The sequence below is a fragment of the Medicago sativa genome, chromosome 6 (genome assembly GCF_051527215.1).
Source record: "Medicago sativa cultivar Bolivia chromosome 6, Bolivia_mono, whole genome shotgun sequence".
Taxonomy (NCBI): Eukaryota; Viridiplantae; Streptophyta; class Magnoliopsida; order Fabales; family Fabaceae; genus Medicago; species Medicago sativa.
In genome coordinates this window covers 38,676,591-38,698,381 of record NC_140754.1, presented here as the reverse complement: position 1 = coordinate 38,698,381, position 21,791 = coordinate 38,676,591, and the positions used below count along the sequence as shown (strand labels likewise).

Genomic DNA, 21,791 nt, shown 5'->3' with positions numbered 1-21,791 from the left:
AATGGAAAATAATAGGAAAGAAAGTTTCTGACTCTGACATTGTGCCTTTGAAAGTAGCGTGTAAACAAGACTTGAACTATGTTTTTTGGACATTCATTTTTTGGACATTTAAAAAAGGTAAAAAAAAAGTGACTAAAATAAAAGAATAAAAATAACTAAAAATTAAAATTAAAATTACAAGAAAATTAATAAAAGAAGGAAATTTTACTAAAAAAAAAAAAGAAAGGAGAGAAGAGGGTCTGACTTGAAACCAAACATGAGGTATTTTAAAATACCTCTCGGCCGAATTTTCACAAAAATGTCAGAGACTAATCAGGGTCAAACGGCGCATGAATGTGGGACCTTAGGTCAAAAATTGGGGTATGACATGAGGGATAAGAGATTGCAATTTTTATCTGTTTGCAACAAAGCAAGTTACCCATTTTGGTTGTAGAAAAGTTACTACCTGTTAGGATTCTTCGAGTCCCCCATATTCATTTGTTGGAATTAAATAACATTCATGTCGCGCTTAGTTATCTTAAGTAGACTATCTAAGTGATAAGGCCGTTGGGACATTCTAACCTTATCAATTCGTCTAGTTGCATCTGCTGATCGCACGGTGATCTTTACGTGCGGAGTCTTACTCTATCAGTTGATTTCGATTTATTCCTCCAATGTTGAGTTTCACCTACTGGTCAGACGGTGATCCTTACATGTGGGGTCTTACGCCCTCATTGGTAATTGAAACATATACTTAACTTGGCATTCGTAAATTTCCAAATGCAATGAAGGTCAGTGTTCCTAAAGGGTTTTCAAATTTATGAATCTTAGGGAACACATAGCACACTCTCCCTTTTGGTGGTTCTATGATGAGTCATTAATTAGTGTTTTTAAATAGTCATTTGAGTCTATTTTATTTAGATTTTATGCGTTTTTATTTACGTTCTAGAACTATTTTACTTCAATTGCTTGTTATTTAATTTCAGGAACAAATATATGAAAGATTGAGTCTTGAGCAAAAGAAAGGGGATTTGGAACTGTCGTGCCAAGGTTCCAGCTGCCTTTTTTAGTTTATTTCTGACCTAAAAGCCCATGGATTTCTTGTGGAACATTCTAGTGATGTGTTGCTTGGGGCTTAAGTTAGTTTTAGGCTATAAATAGAGCAGCTATAGCAGACATATCTATTCATCTTTTGTTCTTGGGAATTATATGTGACAATTTTTTCCATTAATAAAAGTTCTTCTTTTTATTTTCTTATTTACTTTCATGTTCTTCTTTGTAACACCCCGTTTTCCCAACATAAAAATTTCACATATAAATCAGAGTCATTCAACATAAATGGAATGTTACACTTCTTAAAAATCATAAATGGAATAAATAACAATCCATCCTTCATAAATTGGTCAACATAAATATTCAAAAACTTCGCAGCGGATTTTAATTCAACAACATAATTAGTCTTGGCACGAAGGCCTCATCAAAACATCCCGTAATAATCCAAAAACTAAATCATAGTCATGTAAAATCATAAGCAATACATAAGGAATATAAAATAGCCACAAAAGTTCCCATCCCGTTACGTATTAGCCACTCACGACAGAAATCAACAGCTACTTAATTTCGATCGCCTGCAAGTTACTCATATGAAGAGCAACATTTCCAAGCAGAAGGGGTGAGATTTCACATTCAATAATAAGAAGCATATAATTCTTCAACAAAATTTAACAACATAAATAACAACAAATTTAACAATGTTAAACAACAATTATACAACATAAATGCTTCGCATAATTACTCATTATTCAACTCATTAAATATAATGGCAACTTGACAACACGACAACAACATCGACAACTCAACATCAACAACTTATGCAACGACAACTTCATCAACTCGACAACTTATATGCATGTGGTACCAATCAGAGCATAAGCCCTCGTCTCTATTAAGCATAAAAGGCTCCAAGTGCTTGAGCCCTCACCACTTTTGAGCACAAGGCTCCAGGGCTTGAGCCCTCGTCGCTATTGAGCACAAGGCTCCAGGACTTGAGCCCTCGTCGTTTGTATGAATAGACTCAACAACAATACTTTGACGACCAACAACTTCAACGACATCGACAAACAACTTACAACTTAAACGACATTGACAAACTACTTACAACTTTGAAGACATTGACGGCAACTGTGGTAACGACAACGACAACGACATCACATCATAATTTCATATTCATCCATCATAAACAATTTCATATAACATCGTGTTTAAACATCAACAATTCATCATATAACATCGTATTCAAACATCAACAATTCATCATATAACATCGTATTTAAACATCAACAATTCGTCATATAACATCGTATTTAAAAACAATAAATTATACACAACAAATTTTCATGTCAGACCAAAGGCTACTGAAAAGATATCACATTTATCAACAACTTTCATGTTTATACCAAAGACCAATTCAAAACAGAAAACGTGTGAAACAGACGCAAAAACATGAAACAAAGAATGTTGTCACCGTGCAATTTCGCTAAGACGTCCTTGGAGTATTTTCATCATAACGCAAAAACTTAAAATCATATTCACGTCAAACCAAAGCCACTAGAAAGCTAACAAAATTATCTAAAACTTTCATGTTTACACCAAAGGCCAATTCTGTACCGATCAATACCGGTTTTCATTTCAATTTCGAAAAAGTTGTGCAGAAAGTCCATAAAAATTCACCGTGATCTACGTGTAGTAATTTTACCATAACTCAAGTTCTATAAATCATTTTGAGGTCAGACCAACGGTATTCGAAAGCTAACATCCATACCTACAACTTTCGTGTTTACACCTAAGAGCAATTCTGCATCGATCAATACCTGTTTTCATTTGAAAATTCGGGGCAGAGATGAAAAAAAATCAGAAAAAGCAACTTATATTATTCAAACTTCACATTCATTCAAAATCATCACAATCAACAACATAACATAAATCATTAATTGAGCATAATTCATCAAGTATCCAAATACATATACCAAGAGCATGCAATTTCATCATCAACAATTCATTTATCAACAAATCAACATACCCAAACATATCACTACAACTAGACCACGAATCCTTTATTATAAAAGCTAGAGTTGCCAAGCTATCATATTTGCCCTAATCACCCCCTCTTTTTCCCTCCTAAGCAATTAAATGATCTTAGCCGTTTATGTGAATTCCTTGCTAATCTAATCTCAGCCGTTGATTCAAATGATATGTTTTAAACTACTCATTTCCTATCTCATACAGATGTGTCATAATGTCCATTAAAATCGTAGTTAATGCCAATCAAATCACCATAACTCCCAACGATTAGTAAACTTTTCTATTTAGGGAATCATATCGTATGTATTCATTTAGTGAGTAAAATCGTAACTACTCATTTCCTTTCTCATACAAATGTGTCATAATGTCCATTAAAATCGTAGTTAATGCTAATCAAATCCCCATAACTCCCAACGATTAGTAAACTTTTCTATTTAGGGAATCATATCGTATATATTCATTTAGCAAATAAAATCGTAGTTAATGCCAATTAGTGCCCTAATCACCCCCTTTTTTCCCACCTAATCAATTATATGATCGCTGCCATTGATGTATTCATTAATCAATGCAAATAATGCAAATAAAATCGTAACTACTCATTTCCTATCTCATACAGATGCGTCATAATGTCCATTAAAATCGTAGTTAATGCCAATCAAATCACCATAACTCTAAACGATTAGTAAACTTTTCTATTTAGGGAATCATATCGTATGTATTCATTTAGCGAATAAAATCGTAGTTAATGCCAATTAGTGCCCTACTCACCCCCTTTTTTTCCCTCCTAATCAATTATATGATCGCTGCCATTGATGTATTCATTGTTGGTTACCTTGGTTGATGGAAAACTATCTTGCAAATGATGCAAGGAATGCAAAAGCGTTGTTCCGAGGTAAATATGTCGCTTTTAATATGAAACATATCAATGCAAATAATTAAATTGGATTATAACTGATATCATTAATCAATCCATTGTAGGTTCAAGCTGCATGTCATTGTCATGGATGATTCTGGCTCGACAACATTTGTTCTCTTTGATCGTATTGTCACCCAGTTCATAGGAAGGAATGTCCAAGACTTGATTGCAGAAATTAACAAGGTTGCTTTCTTATTCTTAGTTTTATATTTTATATGCAGATTCAAGTCAACACTAATCACTACAAACTCCCATTTGCTTGGTGCAGCCTGAGAACAAGTCAATTGGTTATCCTATTGATTTCAACTTTTTTGTGGACAAAAAAATGCTCTTTAAGGTGGAGGTTAGTGATGGTAATATCAATAGGAAGTGGAGGAACTATGGTGTCAAAAGGGCTACTGATGATGTTGAAGTCATCAATGAATTCATCAAGAAATACAATCTCAAGGTTTTTTTTTTGTTTATATTTTTTTGTACTATCATATAGGTATGGATTCTTTCGCATGCCGTTATATATTAGAATTTTGACACGGAAGAAACTGTCTTTTTAACAGGATTCAACTGATGATGATGGTGTTGATAAGGAATTAGAGTTGACTGCGCTGGGTAGTGATGCCAATAATTTGGTGAGAAATTTATAAGCAGACTAATTGATCTTATGCCTTTTTTAGCATCCTGATGGCCGAATTATATCAAGTCTAATATTTTTAAACATTTCAGTCACTTCTGCGCAATCACAACTATATGAAAATTAATCGTTTTGCATATATCCTCTCTCAGGTGGGGTGTAGCATTACTACAGATACCTTTGTCAACATGCTGCAGGTTTCAAAGATGATTTCTGTAGTATTTCCTTCCCACGAACATATAACTGTCTACTACGTTTTAAATGTATAGTTTTTTTCATATAATGTCACAAGAAATTTATAGAATCCTCCTAACCGTTTTCTTATGACTTTACAAAGCAATACGCGGTTAAAACTTTTAATTGCTGCAATTAATAGGAATTACTACCAATTGATTTCCAGTGATCATTTACATTAAAAACTTTCTATAAAGCCATACGCGGTACAAGTGAAAATTTCCATGAATTATTTCTTATGACTTTACAAAGCAATACGCGGTTAATGCTTTTAATTGCTGCAATTAATAGAAATTACTACCGTTTGATTTACAAGGGCCATTTACATTAAAAACTTTCTATAAATCAATGCGCGGTGCAAGCGAGAATCTCCATGAATTAACGTTGTGAGTATTTACAAAGCAATACGCGGTTAAGGCTATTAATTGCTGCAATTAATAGGAATTAATACCAATTGATTTACAATTGTCATTTACATTATTTGTCAAAAAAAAATTGTCATTTACATTAAAAACTTGAGTAAATTACACTCACCTCCCCTTAAAGATGCTTGAATTACACTCCCCTCCCCTCTTATGTTAAAATACACACTCCCCTCCCCTCTTATTCAAAACATATTAGAAATTTTTTCACTCCCCTCCCCTGAGAGAAGCTTGAATTACATTCCCCTCCCCTCTTATGTTAAAATATACACTTTACTCCCTCAATATATTTTTTTTTCTTCTAATAATCTAGCAAAAAAAAATAATAATCTAACACAATTCGAAAAAATAGTATTGCGATTCTATTTTAATATAATAAAAATTTGAATACATATTTTTTCGCTATTTTTTATTCATAATTTCATTAACATGTAGTTTTAAACTATGTTATAAAATATGAACAACCCAAAATAAAATTAAAATATGTGAAAAATTACTAAACACAATAAAACATGGTTATTTAAAAGTTAATTTTATACCACAAATTATAAAATCAATAGCAAAATATTTAAATTTAATTATCATTGACATTTAAATTATAAAGAAATGAATTAATTTTTCTTAAATGGTGATTCAAAATTAATGTATATCATAAAAATATTTATTTATATTAAAATAGATTAAAGTGTAGTGCACGTTTAATTATTAAGGGAGGGGGTTGTAATTCAAGCATCTTATAAGGGATGAGAGTATAAACTTTACTTTTCAAGGGAGGTGAGTGTATCTTTTAACATAAGGGGGACGAGAGTGTAATTCAATCATCTTTGAGGGGAGGAGAGTGTAATTTACTCTAAAATTTTTCTATAACGAGTTGTCTTCTCCCTATAACTTTGTGCAGATTTTCGATTCAAAGGGTGCGATATTCGACGATGTACGCGTAAGTGAGTTTCTGTTTATATATTGAGGTCATATTTATACATCTAGCCATTATAAACTAACCTATTGGCGCTATATAATATATATTTTAATTTTTTTTGCTGTTTTGCTTTTTTTCAATTCCAGTAATTTATACGATTGAGTTTCAAACCTTTTTGTTATGTACGCTACCATTTCATTTTGTTATGTATGATATAAAACTTCTATCGCCAATGTATGGTTACATTATTTTTATTGTTCCGATCAACTTTTACGTGGTTGGACCCGTGTGTAGCACGGGTCATTGGTCTAGTTTCATCAATTAAATTGCAATTCAAAACCCTAACTTCTTTTCAAACCCTAACTTCTTTAATCATCAAAATAAAACAACAATAAACATGTTAAACCCTATTTCTCAAAATCCCAAAACTCTTAACCTACGACTTGCTAAACCCAATTTCAGAATCATATGACTTAGAATTAGAGAAAGTTAGTCACACCCTTACCTTAGATTGATTAGCAACAAGGTCTACAGACTTCTCCTTCTCTGACTCTTCTCTTCTCTTCTCTTCTCTTCTCTTCTCTTCTCTTCTCTTCTCTTCTCTTCTCTTCTCTTCTCTTCTCTTCTCTCTAAACCTTGTTTTCTCCAAATCCTTGTTTTTGCATATATTAATCTTTCAACCTAATCTCTCCTCTATTTATATTACTAATTACTCTTCTTAAATCTGATTAGGCCCGATAACTCTCTTCTTTCTATTTCAGCCCCCAAATCTACTTATTCTAATAATTATATTTCTCCACTAAATATATTCTTCCACTAAATATATATTCTAATAAATAATAAAATAAAGCCACTCAATAAAATATCAATATATCACATAATTAAATAAATCATATAATTCGACTCTATCTCGAGAAAAATAATTAAATAAACAAATATAGGCTACTAATATATTTATCAACACATAACAAAAATATCACTTATCAAATAAGTTAATTAAATTATAAAAAGACTCTAAACTCAATCAAATAAATAAATAATAAAATAGGGCGTTACATTCTTCTTCTTCTTCTTCTCTATGTCTATGATGAACACGAGTTAGTAGACTTCTTTATCTTGAGATTGTTGGATGAGTCTAATGACCTAATCCCTATCATACCAAGCCTAGAACCCTAATTTTATGTAAATCTATTTTCTAATCTATTTCACCGTTTAATGAAATAACAAGAATTAATCAAAGGACTGAAAAGGTGAAGTTTAACAGTTGTTATTTCATCATCATAAATATCAAGCGAAGGATCGAAAGATGAAGTTTGATATTTGAACAAGTGAAATTAGACAAGGATTGCGAAACAGAGAATAATTGATGAGTCATAGATAGTATAATTTATTGCCTTATTTAGTTTAGTTTTATTTTAGATTTGATTTAATTTTATTGCATTTTATTTTATATTAGAATATTTTACTTCAAATTGTATTTTATTTTATTTTAGGAATAAATATATGGTGGAAGGTGTCTTGGAGCAAAAGAAAGAGGACTGGAGCAAATACAGCGCAAGAATACGAAGATACGGGACAAAAATATGTTCCCACCAAGTCAGAAGCTTGGCACGGCCAGTGTCAACATGTGGCACGGCCGTGCCACCTCCAGAAGCCCCTTTTGCTGCTTTTTCTTCGGGCCCAAGTTACCCTGTTGCAGCTTTACTGTTTTACCCTTTTAGTTGCTTAGTTTCTAAGTCGATTGTAAAGCTATAAATAGAGTAGCTCTCCACCATAAACAATCACCTTTTACTTTATTTAGAATATTTCTATTTTCAATAAAAGTCTTTATTTCTTTACTTTCTTTGCAATTTATTTTACCGTTTTTCTCTCTTCTTCCCCCATGTCTACGATGAACGTGAGTGAGTAGACTTCTTCGTCTTGGGATTGTTGGGGAGTCTAATGACTCAATCCTAAACAAAACAAGCCTAAACCCTAATTTCTATGTAACCCTAATTTCTAATCTAGATTCACCATCTTAACGTGGATTAACAATTATCAAACTGTGGAAGCGAAAGCGGAGGGTTTGATAATCGTTAATCCATCATCCCAAACATCAATTCATAAAGCGAGAGCGGAGTTTTGATGTTGGAACAAGTCAATCTAGACAATAATTGCAAAACAGTGAAATAGTCTTTGCAATTATTGAGACAAAGAGTAGTTTCAATCCTCTATGCATCTTCTAGTAATCATGTCAGCGAAATAGGCTTGGTTGCTAGAAGTAAACTCTCACCGGACCTTCATCGGAAAGGTGAGGGGCTAAGGGAAACCGGTCTTTAGAAATTAGTGTGTAAACCATGAAATTAGATGTTTAGGTCTTGTCTAGTGAAGGATTTGTTATTATGGCAAACCAATAATCCCAAGGCATCTTTATTATTATTGTTATTTACTTTCAGCAATCAAACCCCTATTTTATAATCTTTCTTCTCTTCTAATCATTCTCTAAAGGTTAATTGAATTCACAACTCCCTAGCGGAACGATACTCTTTACTACTACTATTACTTCGATAGACCGTGCACTTGCGGTTTGGCCTATCAAGTTTTTGGCGCCGTTGCCGGGGAGTTGTTGAAATTTGATTAACTTTTTAATAGTGATTAGACTATAAAAAAAAAAAAAAATCTTTTTCGTTGTTTTATTTTATTTTATTTTATTGTTTCTATATTTCTTTCTAAAAAAAAAAAAAAAAATCTTTATTTGATTCTATTTTATTTTATTTACTTCATATAAAAAAAAAATCTTTCTCTTTATTTTATTTTATTTTATATATAAAAAAAAATAAAAAAAATAAAAATCTTTTTCTATTTCTTCTTTTGCCTTTAACTTCTTGGGAAGATAATAACGATATGGCTAAGGAATGCACTCTCATAGAGTATGCAATCCCATCTTCAAATGAGTCATACGATGCTATTGTGTACCCAACGGTTGATGACAATTTTGAAATAGAACCTGAACTTATTGAGTTAGTTCAGCAAAATCAATTTTTCGGATCAACCACTGAGGATCCGAATTTTCATATTTCAACTTTTTTAAGACTCAGTGGAACCGTGAATGCAAACCAAGAGGTCGTAAGGCTGCACTACTTTCCTTTTTCCTTAGGGGGAAGAGCTAGTGCTTGGTTTAATTCATTAAAGCTTGGTTCTATCATTTCATGGCAACAAATGAGGCAAACTTTTCTTGCCCAATTCTTTCCTCATTCTAAAATTGTTCACTTAAGAAAACAAATCATACAATTCACTCAAAAAGATGGAGAATCTCTTTACGATGCGTGGGAACGTTTCAAAGAAATGCTTAGACTTTGTCCCCATCATGGTTTAGAGAATTGGCTTATTATTCACACTTTTTATAATGGCCTTTTGTATCCCACAAAAATTTATGTTGATGCAGCTGCAGGTGGAGCTCTGATGAACAAAACATACACAGAAGCATATGCTTTGATCGAGGACATGGCACAAAACCACTATCAGTGGACCTACGGAAGGGACACCACTAATGTTGCTCCTTCACCCTCTCAGAAAGAGGTAGGTATGTATGAAAATTCTTCCCTTGATCATCTAGCTGCTAAAGTTGACGCACTCACACAAAAATTTGATAAAATAAATACTAGTGCTGTCACACCTCCCCCTGTATCACCTCTTTGTGAAGTTTGTGGTGTATTTGGCCATATTGGCATTGATTGCCAACTAGGTAGTGTTGTTAGAAGTCCTGAGCAAGTAAACTATGCTCAATATAATCAAGGGTTTAAAAATAACCAAATTTTTTTTCAAACCCCTCAAAATCTTTTTGGACAAGAAACAACACCACTCAGTTATGCAAACAACCAAATAGTCCCTCAAAAATCCAGCTTGGAACTTTTTTTAGAAAATTTTCTTATAAATCAATCTGAGCAGCTCCAAGAGTTTAAAAACCAAACTGAATTTTTGAAGGACTCTCTTGCCAAACATACATTGAACGTAGACTCCATAGTTACTCACAGTAAGATGATAGAGACTCAGACTTCCCAAGTACCCCAACAGCTGGCTACTCCCTCTCAAACCTCCGAAGTCCTTCTAAGCCAAACCGAAACCAACCCCAAAGACCATATACGTGCTATTATTTTTAGGGATGGTAACCAATTAGAGGACCCCGTTGTGAAAATTAAGAACAATGAACGAGAGATAGGAAGTGATAAGCCTCAAAGTGAGAAAGCTATAGGAGAGAATGACAAGCCATTTGTTTCACCATCTCATGAGCCTAAAATTCCTTTAACACAAAAGTTTGCTAAATCCAAGTTAGATGAGCAGTTTAGAAATTTTATTGAAATACTTCCAAACAAATTGCCACCTAAACTTAAGGATCCAGAGAGATTTTCCATACCTTGTGTCATAGGATATAAAACATTTGAGAAAGCCATGTGTGATTTGGGAGAGCATGTTAGTTTGTTGCCATTATCCCTTTCTGAGAGATTGGGTATAGGATAGATAAACCACCTTCTAACCGTCAAGCTAGTGACTCTAAACAAGCGCTTCGTGGGAGGCAACCCATGATTTTTATTGCTTTTATTTTTGTTTGTTTTGTGTTATTTTAATTTATTTTGTAGGTATTTGTCCAAATATGATACAAAAAAGTGAAAGAAAGTTGAAGCCATTGACCTGAAACAAAAAAAAAAAAAAATTTTTGAAAAAAAAAAAAAAAATTGTGTCTAAGGTCCAGAGGCTAGGCACGGCCCGTGCCTAAGGTGGCACGGCCGTGCCCAAGAAAAAAAAAAAACTTTTTTTAAAAAAAAAAAAAATTATTTTTTTCCCTCATTCAAAATAACCTCTTTCATCCTTTATCTATAACCCTCTAAACCAAACCTTCTTCACCAATCTCCATCATTCAACTCTTAAACTTCACTTAAACCACAACCCCATCACTAAACCAACCCTTCCCAGCCAAAACCTTGCCTAACCCTAACCTTCACCCAAAATCCACACCAAGTCAAGTTAAGGTCAATGGCATCAATGAAGAAAGGTAAGGAGATTGAAGACTCCGGAAGTGGTGCAAGAAGCAATCAACAACCTGCAATCATATGATCAAATTCAAGGATCCCGAGCAAAGAAATAGGTATAAATCTCTAATCTCTAGAACTATCTCTACTTGCAGGTACCTTGATGTTAATGCTATGGATAGACTAGGAATAGAGGATAATGTGATTAGGCTATTGAATAACACAACCCTATGCTTAGGTACCTTGAAAGGTTTATGGCTTGCACCGTAAGAGTAGGAAAGAGGTAGGGAATGATGAGAGCTGTTTATGTTGTGGGCTATGCTTTATAACCATCATATTAACATTTGTTATTATTTGCTTGATTATCTTGTTTCAATTGTTAAAAAGAAACCAGATGATAAGGGTGATATAATGGTAGGTGGAATCATCACTTTTCTTGCTAGGAAGTTTGGGGTGAGTGTGAATCAAGGGATCAAGAGGATAGAGGGAAACTTTTGGCTAGACTTATATACTATCACTACTTTGTCCTTAGAACCCATGAACCTACTCACAATTACCAATATGAATGGAGAATTATTAGAGCCTATCATTCTACCTAATCCGGACATAACTAATCCGGAGGTGGTGGAAAATTTGTTTTATGTTGGCTCTAACCCACAGGTACATAATGATGGTGATGATGATGGTAATCAAGAAGGAGGTAGGTGCAAACTTGCACCATGAGCAAGAAGCCGGTGGAAGCTATAATGAAGAACGGTGGGCATGGATGCAAACCAAGGTTCACAAAATAAGCACCGAGAAACAAAGACAAGGTGTTGAAATGGCCGGGCTAAGAAACAATGTCCTAAGGGGCAATCGAATAAATGAAGAAAATAATCAAATGCTACGGAACATGATACAACACCTTCTCCTCCATGGTCTACTTTATAAAATTGTGAGCTTTCCTCTTCCTTTACTCTCTCTTCTTCCTCCTCTTCTTCTACTTCTTCTTCTACTTCTTCTTCTTCTTCTTCTTCTTCTTCTATTCTTCTTCTTTTATTTTTCTTTTTGAATCATTGAGGACAATGCTTCTCCTAAGTGTGGGGGGGCCTAATAAAGTGTCTAGAGTCGTAGTGTTCAAAACTCCCTTGAACTTTATTCTTTTGTTTTGTTTTTATAGCAAGAGGCATGACTAGTAGCTTGTTTTTAATGTAAAAATTGGCATGAAATTTTTTGTTTTGTCTCTTCTTTAAAAGGTTGCTTCTTGTACATAAAAGTAGTTTCTTGTGTTTCTTATGTTCTTGCTATACCCATATCATGTTTTATTGTGAAATTCTCCAATGAGAAAAGCACCCGGTTGCAATCCTTGAGTAAATGTATGAATAGGTATTTTAAGGAACACGTTCTAGCTTTATTGTTAACTTAGACCCTTTAAAGTCTTAAGAGTAAAAGTAGTATAAGTTTGTGTGGGAAAATTTATCAAATTGTTCTTAATTGTTATATTCTTCTTAATTTGTTAATGTTAAATGGGGCGGGAGAATGGCACCAACATATGGGGGAAAGGACAATTACATCCTAACTTCCTAATTGTGGTGGTGACTCCCTAATTTGAACTTAAAGTGAAACTAATTCATCAATGCTAGGGGGAAAGGACAATTACATCCGAGAAGACTTCCTACGCGGAGATGAAACAAATAATAATTTTGCAGCACTGCTTAGGGTGATTTTGAATCTAGGGGGAAAGGACAATTACATCCGAGAAGACTTCCTACGAGGATAGATAGCCCCTAAGCATCTGCAGCCCCTTGTGCTTAATTGTTAAACCTAATCTAATTTTAACTCAAATTCCCATCACTCTTATATGAAATGAAGAAAGGACTTTTCTCGGTTACTTTAGCACTAAGGATAGAACCTATTCCTCATAATATCTGTCTTATACAGGAGCAAGAAAAGGGTTGGACTGCACACACACACTCACTTGAGACTTGATGTTGGGTAGAATAGGTTCATGAGAAGTGTTTGAAGTTGTAATTAGTGTACTTGAAGCAAAGCCTTTCTTTTGAGACATTTGTTCTTAATATTGCCATAATCAATCTTTTGTTGCTGCTATGTTTGTTGCCTTTTGCTTGAGGACAAGCAAAGATTCAAGTGTGGGGGAGTTTGATGAGTCATAGATAGTATAATTTATTGCCTTATTTAGTTTAGTTTTATTTTAGATTTGATTTAATTTTATTGCATTTTATTTTATATTAGAATATTTTACTTCAAATTGTATTTTATTTTATTTTAGGAATAAATATATGGTGGAAGGTGTCTTGGAGCAAAAGAAAGAGGACTGGAGCAAATACAGCGCAAGAATACGAAGATACGGGACAAAAATATGTTCCCACCAAGTCAGAAGCTTGGCACGGCCAGTGTCAACATGTGGCACGGCCGTGCCACCTCCAGAAGCCCCTTTTGCTGCTTTTTCTTCGGGCCCAAGTTACCCTGTTGCAGCTTTACTGTTTTACCCTTTTAGTTGCTTAGTTTCTAAGTCGATTGTAAAGCTATAAATAGAGTAGCTCTCCACCATAAACAATCACCTTTTACTTTATTTAGAATATTTCTATTTTCAATAAAAGTCTTTATTTCTTTACTTTCTTTGCAATTTATTTTACCGTTTTTCTCTCTTCTTCCCCCATGTCTACGATGAACGTGAGTGAGTAGACTTCTTCGTCTTGGGATTGTTGGGGAGTCTAATGACTCAATCCTAAACAAAACAAGCCTAAACCCTAATTTCTATGTAACCCTAATTTCTAATCTAGATTCACCATCTTAACGTGGATTAACAATTATCAAACTGTGGAAGCGAAAGCGGAGGGTTTGATAATCGTTAATCCATCATCCCAAACATCAATTCATAAAGCGAGAGCGGAGTTTTGATGTTGGAACAAGTGAATCTAGACAATAATTGCAAAACAGTGAAATAGTCTTTGCAATTATTGAGACAAAGAGTAGTTTCAATCCTCTATGCATCTTCTAGTAATCATGTCAGCGAAATAGGCTTGGTTGCTAGAAGTAAACTCTCACCGGACCTTCATCGGAAAGGTGAGGGGCTAAAGGGAAACCGGTCTTTAGAAATTAGTGTGTAAACCATGAAATTAGATGTTTAGGTCTTGTCTAGTGAAGGATTTGTTATTATGGCAAACCAATAATCCCAAGGCATCTTTATTATTATTGTTATTTACTTTCAGCAATCAAACCCCTATTTTATAATCTTTCTTCTCTTCTAATCATTCTCTAAAGGTTAATTGAATTCACAACTCCCTAGCGGAACGATACTCTTTACTACTACTATTACTTCGATAGACCGTGCACTTGCGGTTTGGCCTATCAAGTTTTTGGCGCCGTTGCCGGGGAGTTGTTGAAATTTGATTAACTTTTTAATAGTGATTAGACTATAAAAAAAAAAAAAAATCTTTTTCGTTGTTTTATTTTATTTTATTTTATTGTTTCTATATTTCTTTCTAAAAAAAAAAAAAAAATCTTTATTTGATTCTATTTTATTTTATTTACTTCATATAAAAAAAAAAAATCTTTCTCTTTATTTTATTTTATTTTATATATAAAAAAAATAAAAAAAATAAAAATCTTTTTCTATTTCTTCTTTTGCCTTTAACTTCTTGGGAAGATAATAACGATATGGCTAAGGAATGCACTCTCATAGAGTATGCAATCCCATCTTCAAATGAGTCATACGATGCTATTGTGTACCCAACGGTTGATGACAATTTTGAAATAGAACCTGAACTTATTGAGTTAGTTCAGCAAAATCAATTTTTCGGATCAACCACTGAGGATCCGAATTTTCATATTTCAACTTTTTTAAGACTCAGTGGAACCGTGAATGCAAACCAAGAGGTCGTAAGGCTGCACTACTTTCCTTTTTCCTTAGGGGGAAGAGCTAGTGCTTGGTTTAATTCATTAAAGCTTGGTTCTATCACTTCATGGCAACAAATGAGGCAAACTTTTCTTGCCCAATTCTTTCCTCATTCTAAAATTGTTCACTTAAGAAAACAAATCATACAATTCACTCAAAAAGATGGAGAATCTCTTTACGATGCGTGGGAACGTTTCAAAGAAATGCTTAGACTTTGTCCCCATCATGGTTTAGAGAATTGGCTTATTATTCACACTTTTTATAATGGCCTTTTGTATCCCACAAAAATTTATGTTGATGCAGCTGCAGGTGGAGCTCTGATGAACAAAACATACACAGAAGCATATGCTTTGATCGAGGACATGGCACAAAACCACTATCAGTGGACCTACGGAAGGGACACCACTAATGTTGCTCCTTCACCCTCTCAGAAAGAGGTAGGTATGTATGAAAATTCTTCCCTTGATCATCTAGCTGCTAAAGTTGACGCACTCACACAAAAATTTGATAAAATAAATACTAGTGCTGTCACACCTCCCCCTGTATCACCTCTTTGTGAAGTTTGTGGTGTATTTGGCCATATTGGCATTGATTGCCAACTAGGTAGTGTTGTTAGAAGTCCTGAGCAAGTAAACTATGCTCAATATAATCAAGGGTTTAAAAATAACCAAATTTTTTTTCAAACCCCTCAAAATCTTTTTGGACAAGAAACAACACCACTCAGTTATGCAAACAACCAAATAGTCCCTCAAAAATCCAGCTTGGAACTTTTTTTAGAAAATTTTCTTATAAATCAATCTGAGCAGCTCCAAGAGTTTAAAAACCAAACTGAATTTTTGAAGGACTCTCTTGCCAAACATACATTGAACGTAGAATCCATAGTTACTCACAGTAAGATGATAGAGACTCAGACTTCCCAAGTACCCCAACAGCTGGCTACTCCCTCTCAAACCTCCGAAGTCCTTCTAAGCCAAACCGAAACCAACCCCAAAGACCATATACGTGCTATTATTTTTAGGGATGGTAACCAATTAGAGGACCTCGTTGTGAAAATTAAGAACAATGAACGAGAGATAGGAAGTGATAAGCCTCAAAGTGAGAAAGCTATAGGAGAGAATGACAAGCCATTTGTTTCACCATCTCATGAGCCTAAAATTCCTTTAACACAAGAGTTTGCTAAATCCAAGTTAGATGAGCAGTTTAGAAATTTTATTGAAATACTTCCAAACAAATTGCCACCTAAACTTAAGGATCCAGAGAGATTTTCCATACCTTGTGTCATAGGATATAAAACATTTGAGAAAGCCATGTGTGATTTGGGAGAGCATGTTAGTTTGTTGCCATTATCCCTTTCTGAGAGATTGGGTATAGGATAGATAAACCACCTTCTAACCGTCAAGCTAGTGACTCTAAACAAGCGCTTCGTGGGAGGCAACCCATGATTTTTATTGCTTTCATTTTTGTTTGTTTTGTGTTATTTTAATTTATTTTGTAGGTATTTGTCCAAATATGATACAAAAAAGTGAAAGAAAGTTGAAGCCATTGACCTGAAACAAAAAAAAAAAAAAATAATTTGAAAAAAAAAAAATAATTTTTGAAAAAAAAAAAAAAATTGTGTCTAAGGTCCAGAGGCTAGGCACGGCCCGTGCCTAAGGTGGCACGGCCGTGCCCAAGAAAAAAAAAAAACTTTTTTTAAAAAAAAAAAAAATTATTTTTTCCCCTCATTCAAAATAACCTCTTTCATCCTTTATCCATAACCCTCTAAACCAAACCTTCTTCACCAATCTCCATCATTCAACTCTTAAACTTCACTTAAACCACAACCCCATCACTAAACCAACCCTTCCCAGCCAAAACCTTGCCTAACCCTAACCTTCACCCAAAATCCACACCAAGTCAAGTTAAGGTCAATGGCATCAATGAAGAAAGGTAAGGAGATTGAAGACTCCGGAAGTGGTGCAAGAAGCAATCAACAACCTGCAATCATATGATCAAATTCAAGGATCCCGAGCAAAGAAATAGGTATAAATCTCTAATCTCTAGAACTATCTCTACTTGCAGGTACCTTGATGTTAATGCTATGGATAGACTAGGAATAGAGGATAATGTGATTAGGCTGTTGAATAACACAACCCTATGCTTAGGTACCTTGAAAGGTTTATAGCTTGCACCGTAAGAGTAGGAAAGAGGTAGGGAATGATGAGAGCTGTTTATGTTGTGGGCTATGCTTTATAACCATCATATTAACATTTGCTATTATTTGCTTGATTATCTTGTTTCAATTGTTAAAAAGAAACCAGATGATAAGGGTGATATAATGGTAGGTGGAATCATCACTTTTCTTGCTAGGAAGTTTGGGGTGAGTGTGAATCAAGGGATCAAGAGGATAGAGGGAAACTTTTGGCTAGACTTATATACTATCACTACTTTGTCCTTAGAACCCATGAACCTACTCATAATTACCAATATGAATGGAGAATTATTAGAGCCTATCATTCTACCTAATCCGGACATAACTAATCCGGAGGTGGTGGAAAATTTGTTTTATGTTGGCACTAACCCACAGGTACATAATGATGGTGATGATGATGGTAATCAAGAAGGAGGTAGGTGCAAACTTGCACCATGAGCAAGAAGCCGGTGGAAGCTATAATGAAGAACGGTGGGCATGGATGCAAACCAAGGTTCACAAAATAAGCACCGAGAAACAAAGACAAGGTGTTGAAATGGCCGGGCTAAGAAACAATGTCCTAAGGGGCAATCGAATAAATGAAGAAAATAATCAAATGCTACGGAACATGATACAACACCTTCTCCTCCATGGTCTACTTTATAAAATTGTGAGCTTTCCTCTTCCTTTACTCTCTCTTCTTCCTCCTCTTCTTCTACTTCTTCTTCTACTTCTTCTTCTTCTTCTTCTTCTTCTTCTTCTTCTTCTTCTTCTTCTATTCTTCTTCTTTTATTTTTCTTTTTGAATCATTGAGGACAATGCTTCTCCTAAGTGTGGGGGGGCCTAATAAAGTGTCTAGAGTCGTAGTGTTCAAAACTCCCTTGAACTTTATTCTTTTGTTTTGTTTTTATAGCAAGAGGCATGACTAGTAGCTTGTTTTTAATGTAAAAATTGGCATGAAATTTTTTGTTTTGTCTCTTCTTTAAAAGGTTGCTTCTTGTACATAAAAGTAGTTTCTTGTGTTTCTTATGTTCTTGCTATACCCATATCATGTTTTATTGTGAAATTCTCCAATGAGAAAAGCACCCGGTTGCAATCCTTGAGTAAATGTATGAATAGGTATTTTAAGGAACACGTTCTAGCTTTATTGTTAACTTAGACCCTTTAAAGTCTTAAGAGTAAAAGTAGTATAAGTTTGTGTGGGAAAATTTATCAAATTGTTCTTAATTGTTATATTCTTCTTAATTTGTTAATGTTAAATGGGGCGGGAGAATGGCACCAACATATGGGGGAAAGGACAATTACATCCTAACTTCCTAATTGTGGTGGTGACTCCCTAATTTGAACTTAAAGTGAAACTAATTCATCAATGCTAGGGGGAAAGGACAATTACATCCGAGAAGACTTCCTACGCGGAGATGAAACAAATAATAATTTTGCAGCACTGCTTAGGGTGATTTTGAATCTAGGGGGAAAGGACAATTACATCCGAGAAGACTTCCTACGAGGATAGATAGCCCCTAAGCATCTGCAGCCCCTTGTGCTTAATTGTTAAACCTAATCTAATTTTAACTCAAATTCCCATCACTCTTATATGAAATGAAGAAAGGACTTTTCTCGGTTACTTTAGCACTAAGGATAGAACCTATTCCTCATAATATCTGTCTTATACAGGAGCAAGAAAAGGGTTGGACTGCACACACACACTCACTTGAGACTTGATGTTGGGTAGAATAGGTTCATGAGAAGTGTTTGAAGTTGTAATTAGTGTACTTGAAGCAAAGCCTTTCTTTTGAGACATTTGTTCTTAATATTGCCATAATCAATCTTTTGTTGCTGCTATGTTTGTTGCCTTTTGCTTGAGGACAAGCAAAGATTCAAGTGTGGGGGAGTTTGATGAGTCATAGATAGTATAATTTATTGCCTTATTTAGTTTAGTTTTATTTTAGATTTGATTTAATTTTATTGCATTTTATTTTATATTAGAATATTTTACTTCAAATTGTATTTTATTTTATTTTAGGAATAAATATATGGTGGAAGGTGTCTTGGAGCAAAAGAAAGAGGACTGGAGCAAATACAGCGCAAGAATACGAAGATACGGGACAAAAATATGTTCCCACCAAGTCAGAAGCTTGGCACGGCCAGTGTCAACATGTGGCACGGCCGTGCCACCTCCAGAAGCCCCTTTTGCTGCTTTTTCTTCGGGCCCAAGTTACCCTGTTGCAGCTTTACTGTTTTACCCTTTTAGTTGCTTAGTTTCTAAGTCGATTGTAAAGCTATAAATAGAGTAGCTCTCCACCATAAACAATCACCTTTTACTTTATTTAGAATATTTCTATTTTCAATAAAAGTCTTTATTTCTTTACTTTCTTTGCAATTTATTTTACCGTTTTTCTCTCTTCTTCCCCCATGTCTACGATGAACGTGAGTGAGTAGACTTCTTCGTCTTGGGATTGTTGGGGAGTCTAATGACTCAATCCTAAACAAAACAAGCCTAAACCCTAATTTCTATGTAACCCTAATTTCTAATCTAGATTCACCATCTTAACGTGGATTAACAATTATCAAACTGTGGAAGCGAAAGCGGAGGGTTTGATAATCGTTAATCCATCATCCCAAACATCAATTCATAAAGCGAGAGCGGAGTTTTGATGTTGGAACAAGTCAATCTAGACAATAATTGCAAAACAGTGAAATAGTCTTTGCAATTATTGAGACAAAGAGTAGTTTCAATCCTCTATGCATCTTCTAGTAATCATGTCAGCGAAATAGGCTTGGTTGCTAGAAGTAAACTCTCACCGGACCTTCATCGGAAAGGTGAGGGGCTAAGGGAAACCGGTCTTTAGAAATTAGTGTGTAAACCATGAAATTAGATGTTTAGGTCTTGTCTAGTGAAGGATTTGTTATTATGGCAAACCAATAATCCCAAGGCATCTTTATTATTATTGTTATTTACTTTCAGCAATCAAACCCCTATTTTATAATCTTTCTTCTCTTCTAATCATTCTCTAAAGGTTAATTGAATTCACAACTCCCTAGCGGAACGATACTCTTTACTACTACTATTACTTCGATAGACCGTGCACTTGCGGTTTGGCCTATCAATTATCTAGCAAACCTTAAGACATTAAAGTCCTAAAGGGTTTCAATAGCAATCAACCATGAGAATAGGTGTGGTTTATATTGAAATACATTCATTGAGACCGAAAGGAGATATGAAAAGCCAAAGAGAAACTTGTCTTTAGAAAATAGATCCAACGTAAGATTTAGGTTGAGGGTTTGGTTTGTGAAGGATTTGTCATCAAGATAAACCAATAATTCCAAGGTGTTTTTATTATTATTATTTTCAATCAAACAAAAAAATCCAACTTTTAACCATTGAACTTTCATCTAATCATTGTTTAAAACTAAATCAAATACATAGCTCCTTGTCGAAACGATAGTCTTAATTACTGCTTCAGTAAACGTGCACTTGCGCATTTACGACATCATTCTACAATCGGGCAGCCTTATCAACGTCTACCTAACCAAGGGCCAAGGAGTATGGTTCTGCTAGGTTTGGTTTAAGTCATGCAATACTTGTTTCCTTAATTAGCAACTAGTAAATCCTAGGTTCAACATATTTTAATCAATATTAGTACATCCTAAGTACTTACTACTAGGTCTACTCCCTTTCCGTATATTTTGTCTAGTTAACTAATTAATTCCTAGATAGACAATTATAAATATCAATATATAAGCATCAATATTAGGCTCTGTCACAACCTAAGTGCCTAAATTAGGGTTGCAATACAATACAAATAAATATAACCTAATAAAACTAAATAATGAACATAAAATAACTAAATAAACAAAATTAAATTAAATTAAATAATTATCCAACAAAATAAACAGAGGTTCATCTTAAAACCATAACCTAAAAATATTTAGTTACGCATGGTAACTAAAGCCAAATTAATAAAAGATAAAAACCTACCCTAGAAAAACAAAGAGAATTTAGAAAAACTCCTCCTAAAGCTCCTAAAATCCCCTTCCTCTTGAACTGCTCCAGTTGTGAACGAGAATTTGTGAATGAGGAAGGTGGTATTTACAGGGAGAATTTTCACCTGAAGTTGGACCCCAAAACCGGGCTTTACCCACAAAAAAGTAGGAAAAGCCGGTTTTGCCCTGCACTTTTTCAGGGCTCGGGGCGCACACTCCACGCTCTAGGCGCATATGAGTGGGTTACTCACCATGCTCTAGGTGGATGGTCCATGCTCTAGGTGCATGGCATGCCCTAGGTGCATGTTTCATGCTCTAGGTGCATGGCATGTGCTCTAGGCGCATGTGAGTGTGTTTCTGGCCCTTTTTCTTCGTTTTTCCGTCGTTTTGGGTGTTTGCTTCCATATAAGTTGTCTTGGGACCTAAGAAATGAATTCCTCCCTCATTAAAGTTTTCCGAGGCATCTTGAATCTCCATTCTTGACCTTTCCAACCTCTTTACTAATCTTCGGATGTTCTTGCTTTGCCGATTTCATTATTTCTTCGTGAATTACACCA

General features: G+C 34.5%; 1 protein-coding gene and 2 non-coding genes across 3 annotated transcripts; 1 reads left to right on the top strand and 2 right to left on the bottom strand.

Annotated features, from left to right (window-relative positions):
- Positions 1-3,406: 3,406 nt before the first annotated feature.
- On the top strand, positions 3,407-5,010 carry LOC146915011 (uncharacterized). The gene is made up of 5 exons (XM_085716264.1): positions 3,407-3,952; positions 4,039-4,159; positions 4,245-4,424; positions 4,531-4,602; positions 4,757-5,010. The coding sequence occupies exons 2-5, from the start codon at positions 4,061-4,063 to the stop codon at positions 4,871-4,873; spliced, it is 468 nt and encodes a 155-aa protein (XP_085572390.1). The 5' UTR covers positions 3,407-3,952; positions 4,039-4,060; the 3' UTR covers positions 4,874-5,010.
- Positions 5,011-9,421: 4,411 nt separating this feature from the next.
- Positions 9,422-9,529, bottom strand: LOC146915010 (small nucleolar RNA R71). The gene has a single exon (XR_015017146.1). It is a non-coding gene; the product is annotated as a small nucleolar RNA R71 (small nucleolar RNA).
- Positions 9,530-15,204: 5,675 nt separating this feature from the next.
- LOC146915009 (small nucleolar RNA R71) lies at positions 15,205-15,312 on the bottom strand. The gene has a single exon (XR_015017145.1). It is a non-coding gene; the product is annotated as a small nucleolar RNA R71 (small nucleolar RNA).
- Positions 15,313-21,791: the final 6,479 nt, after the last annotated feature.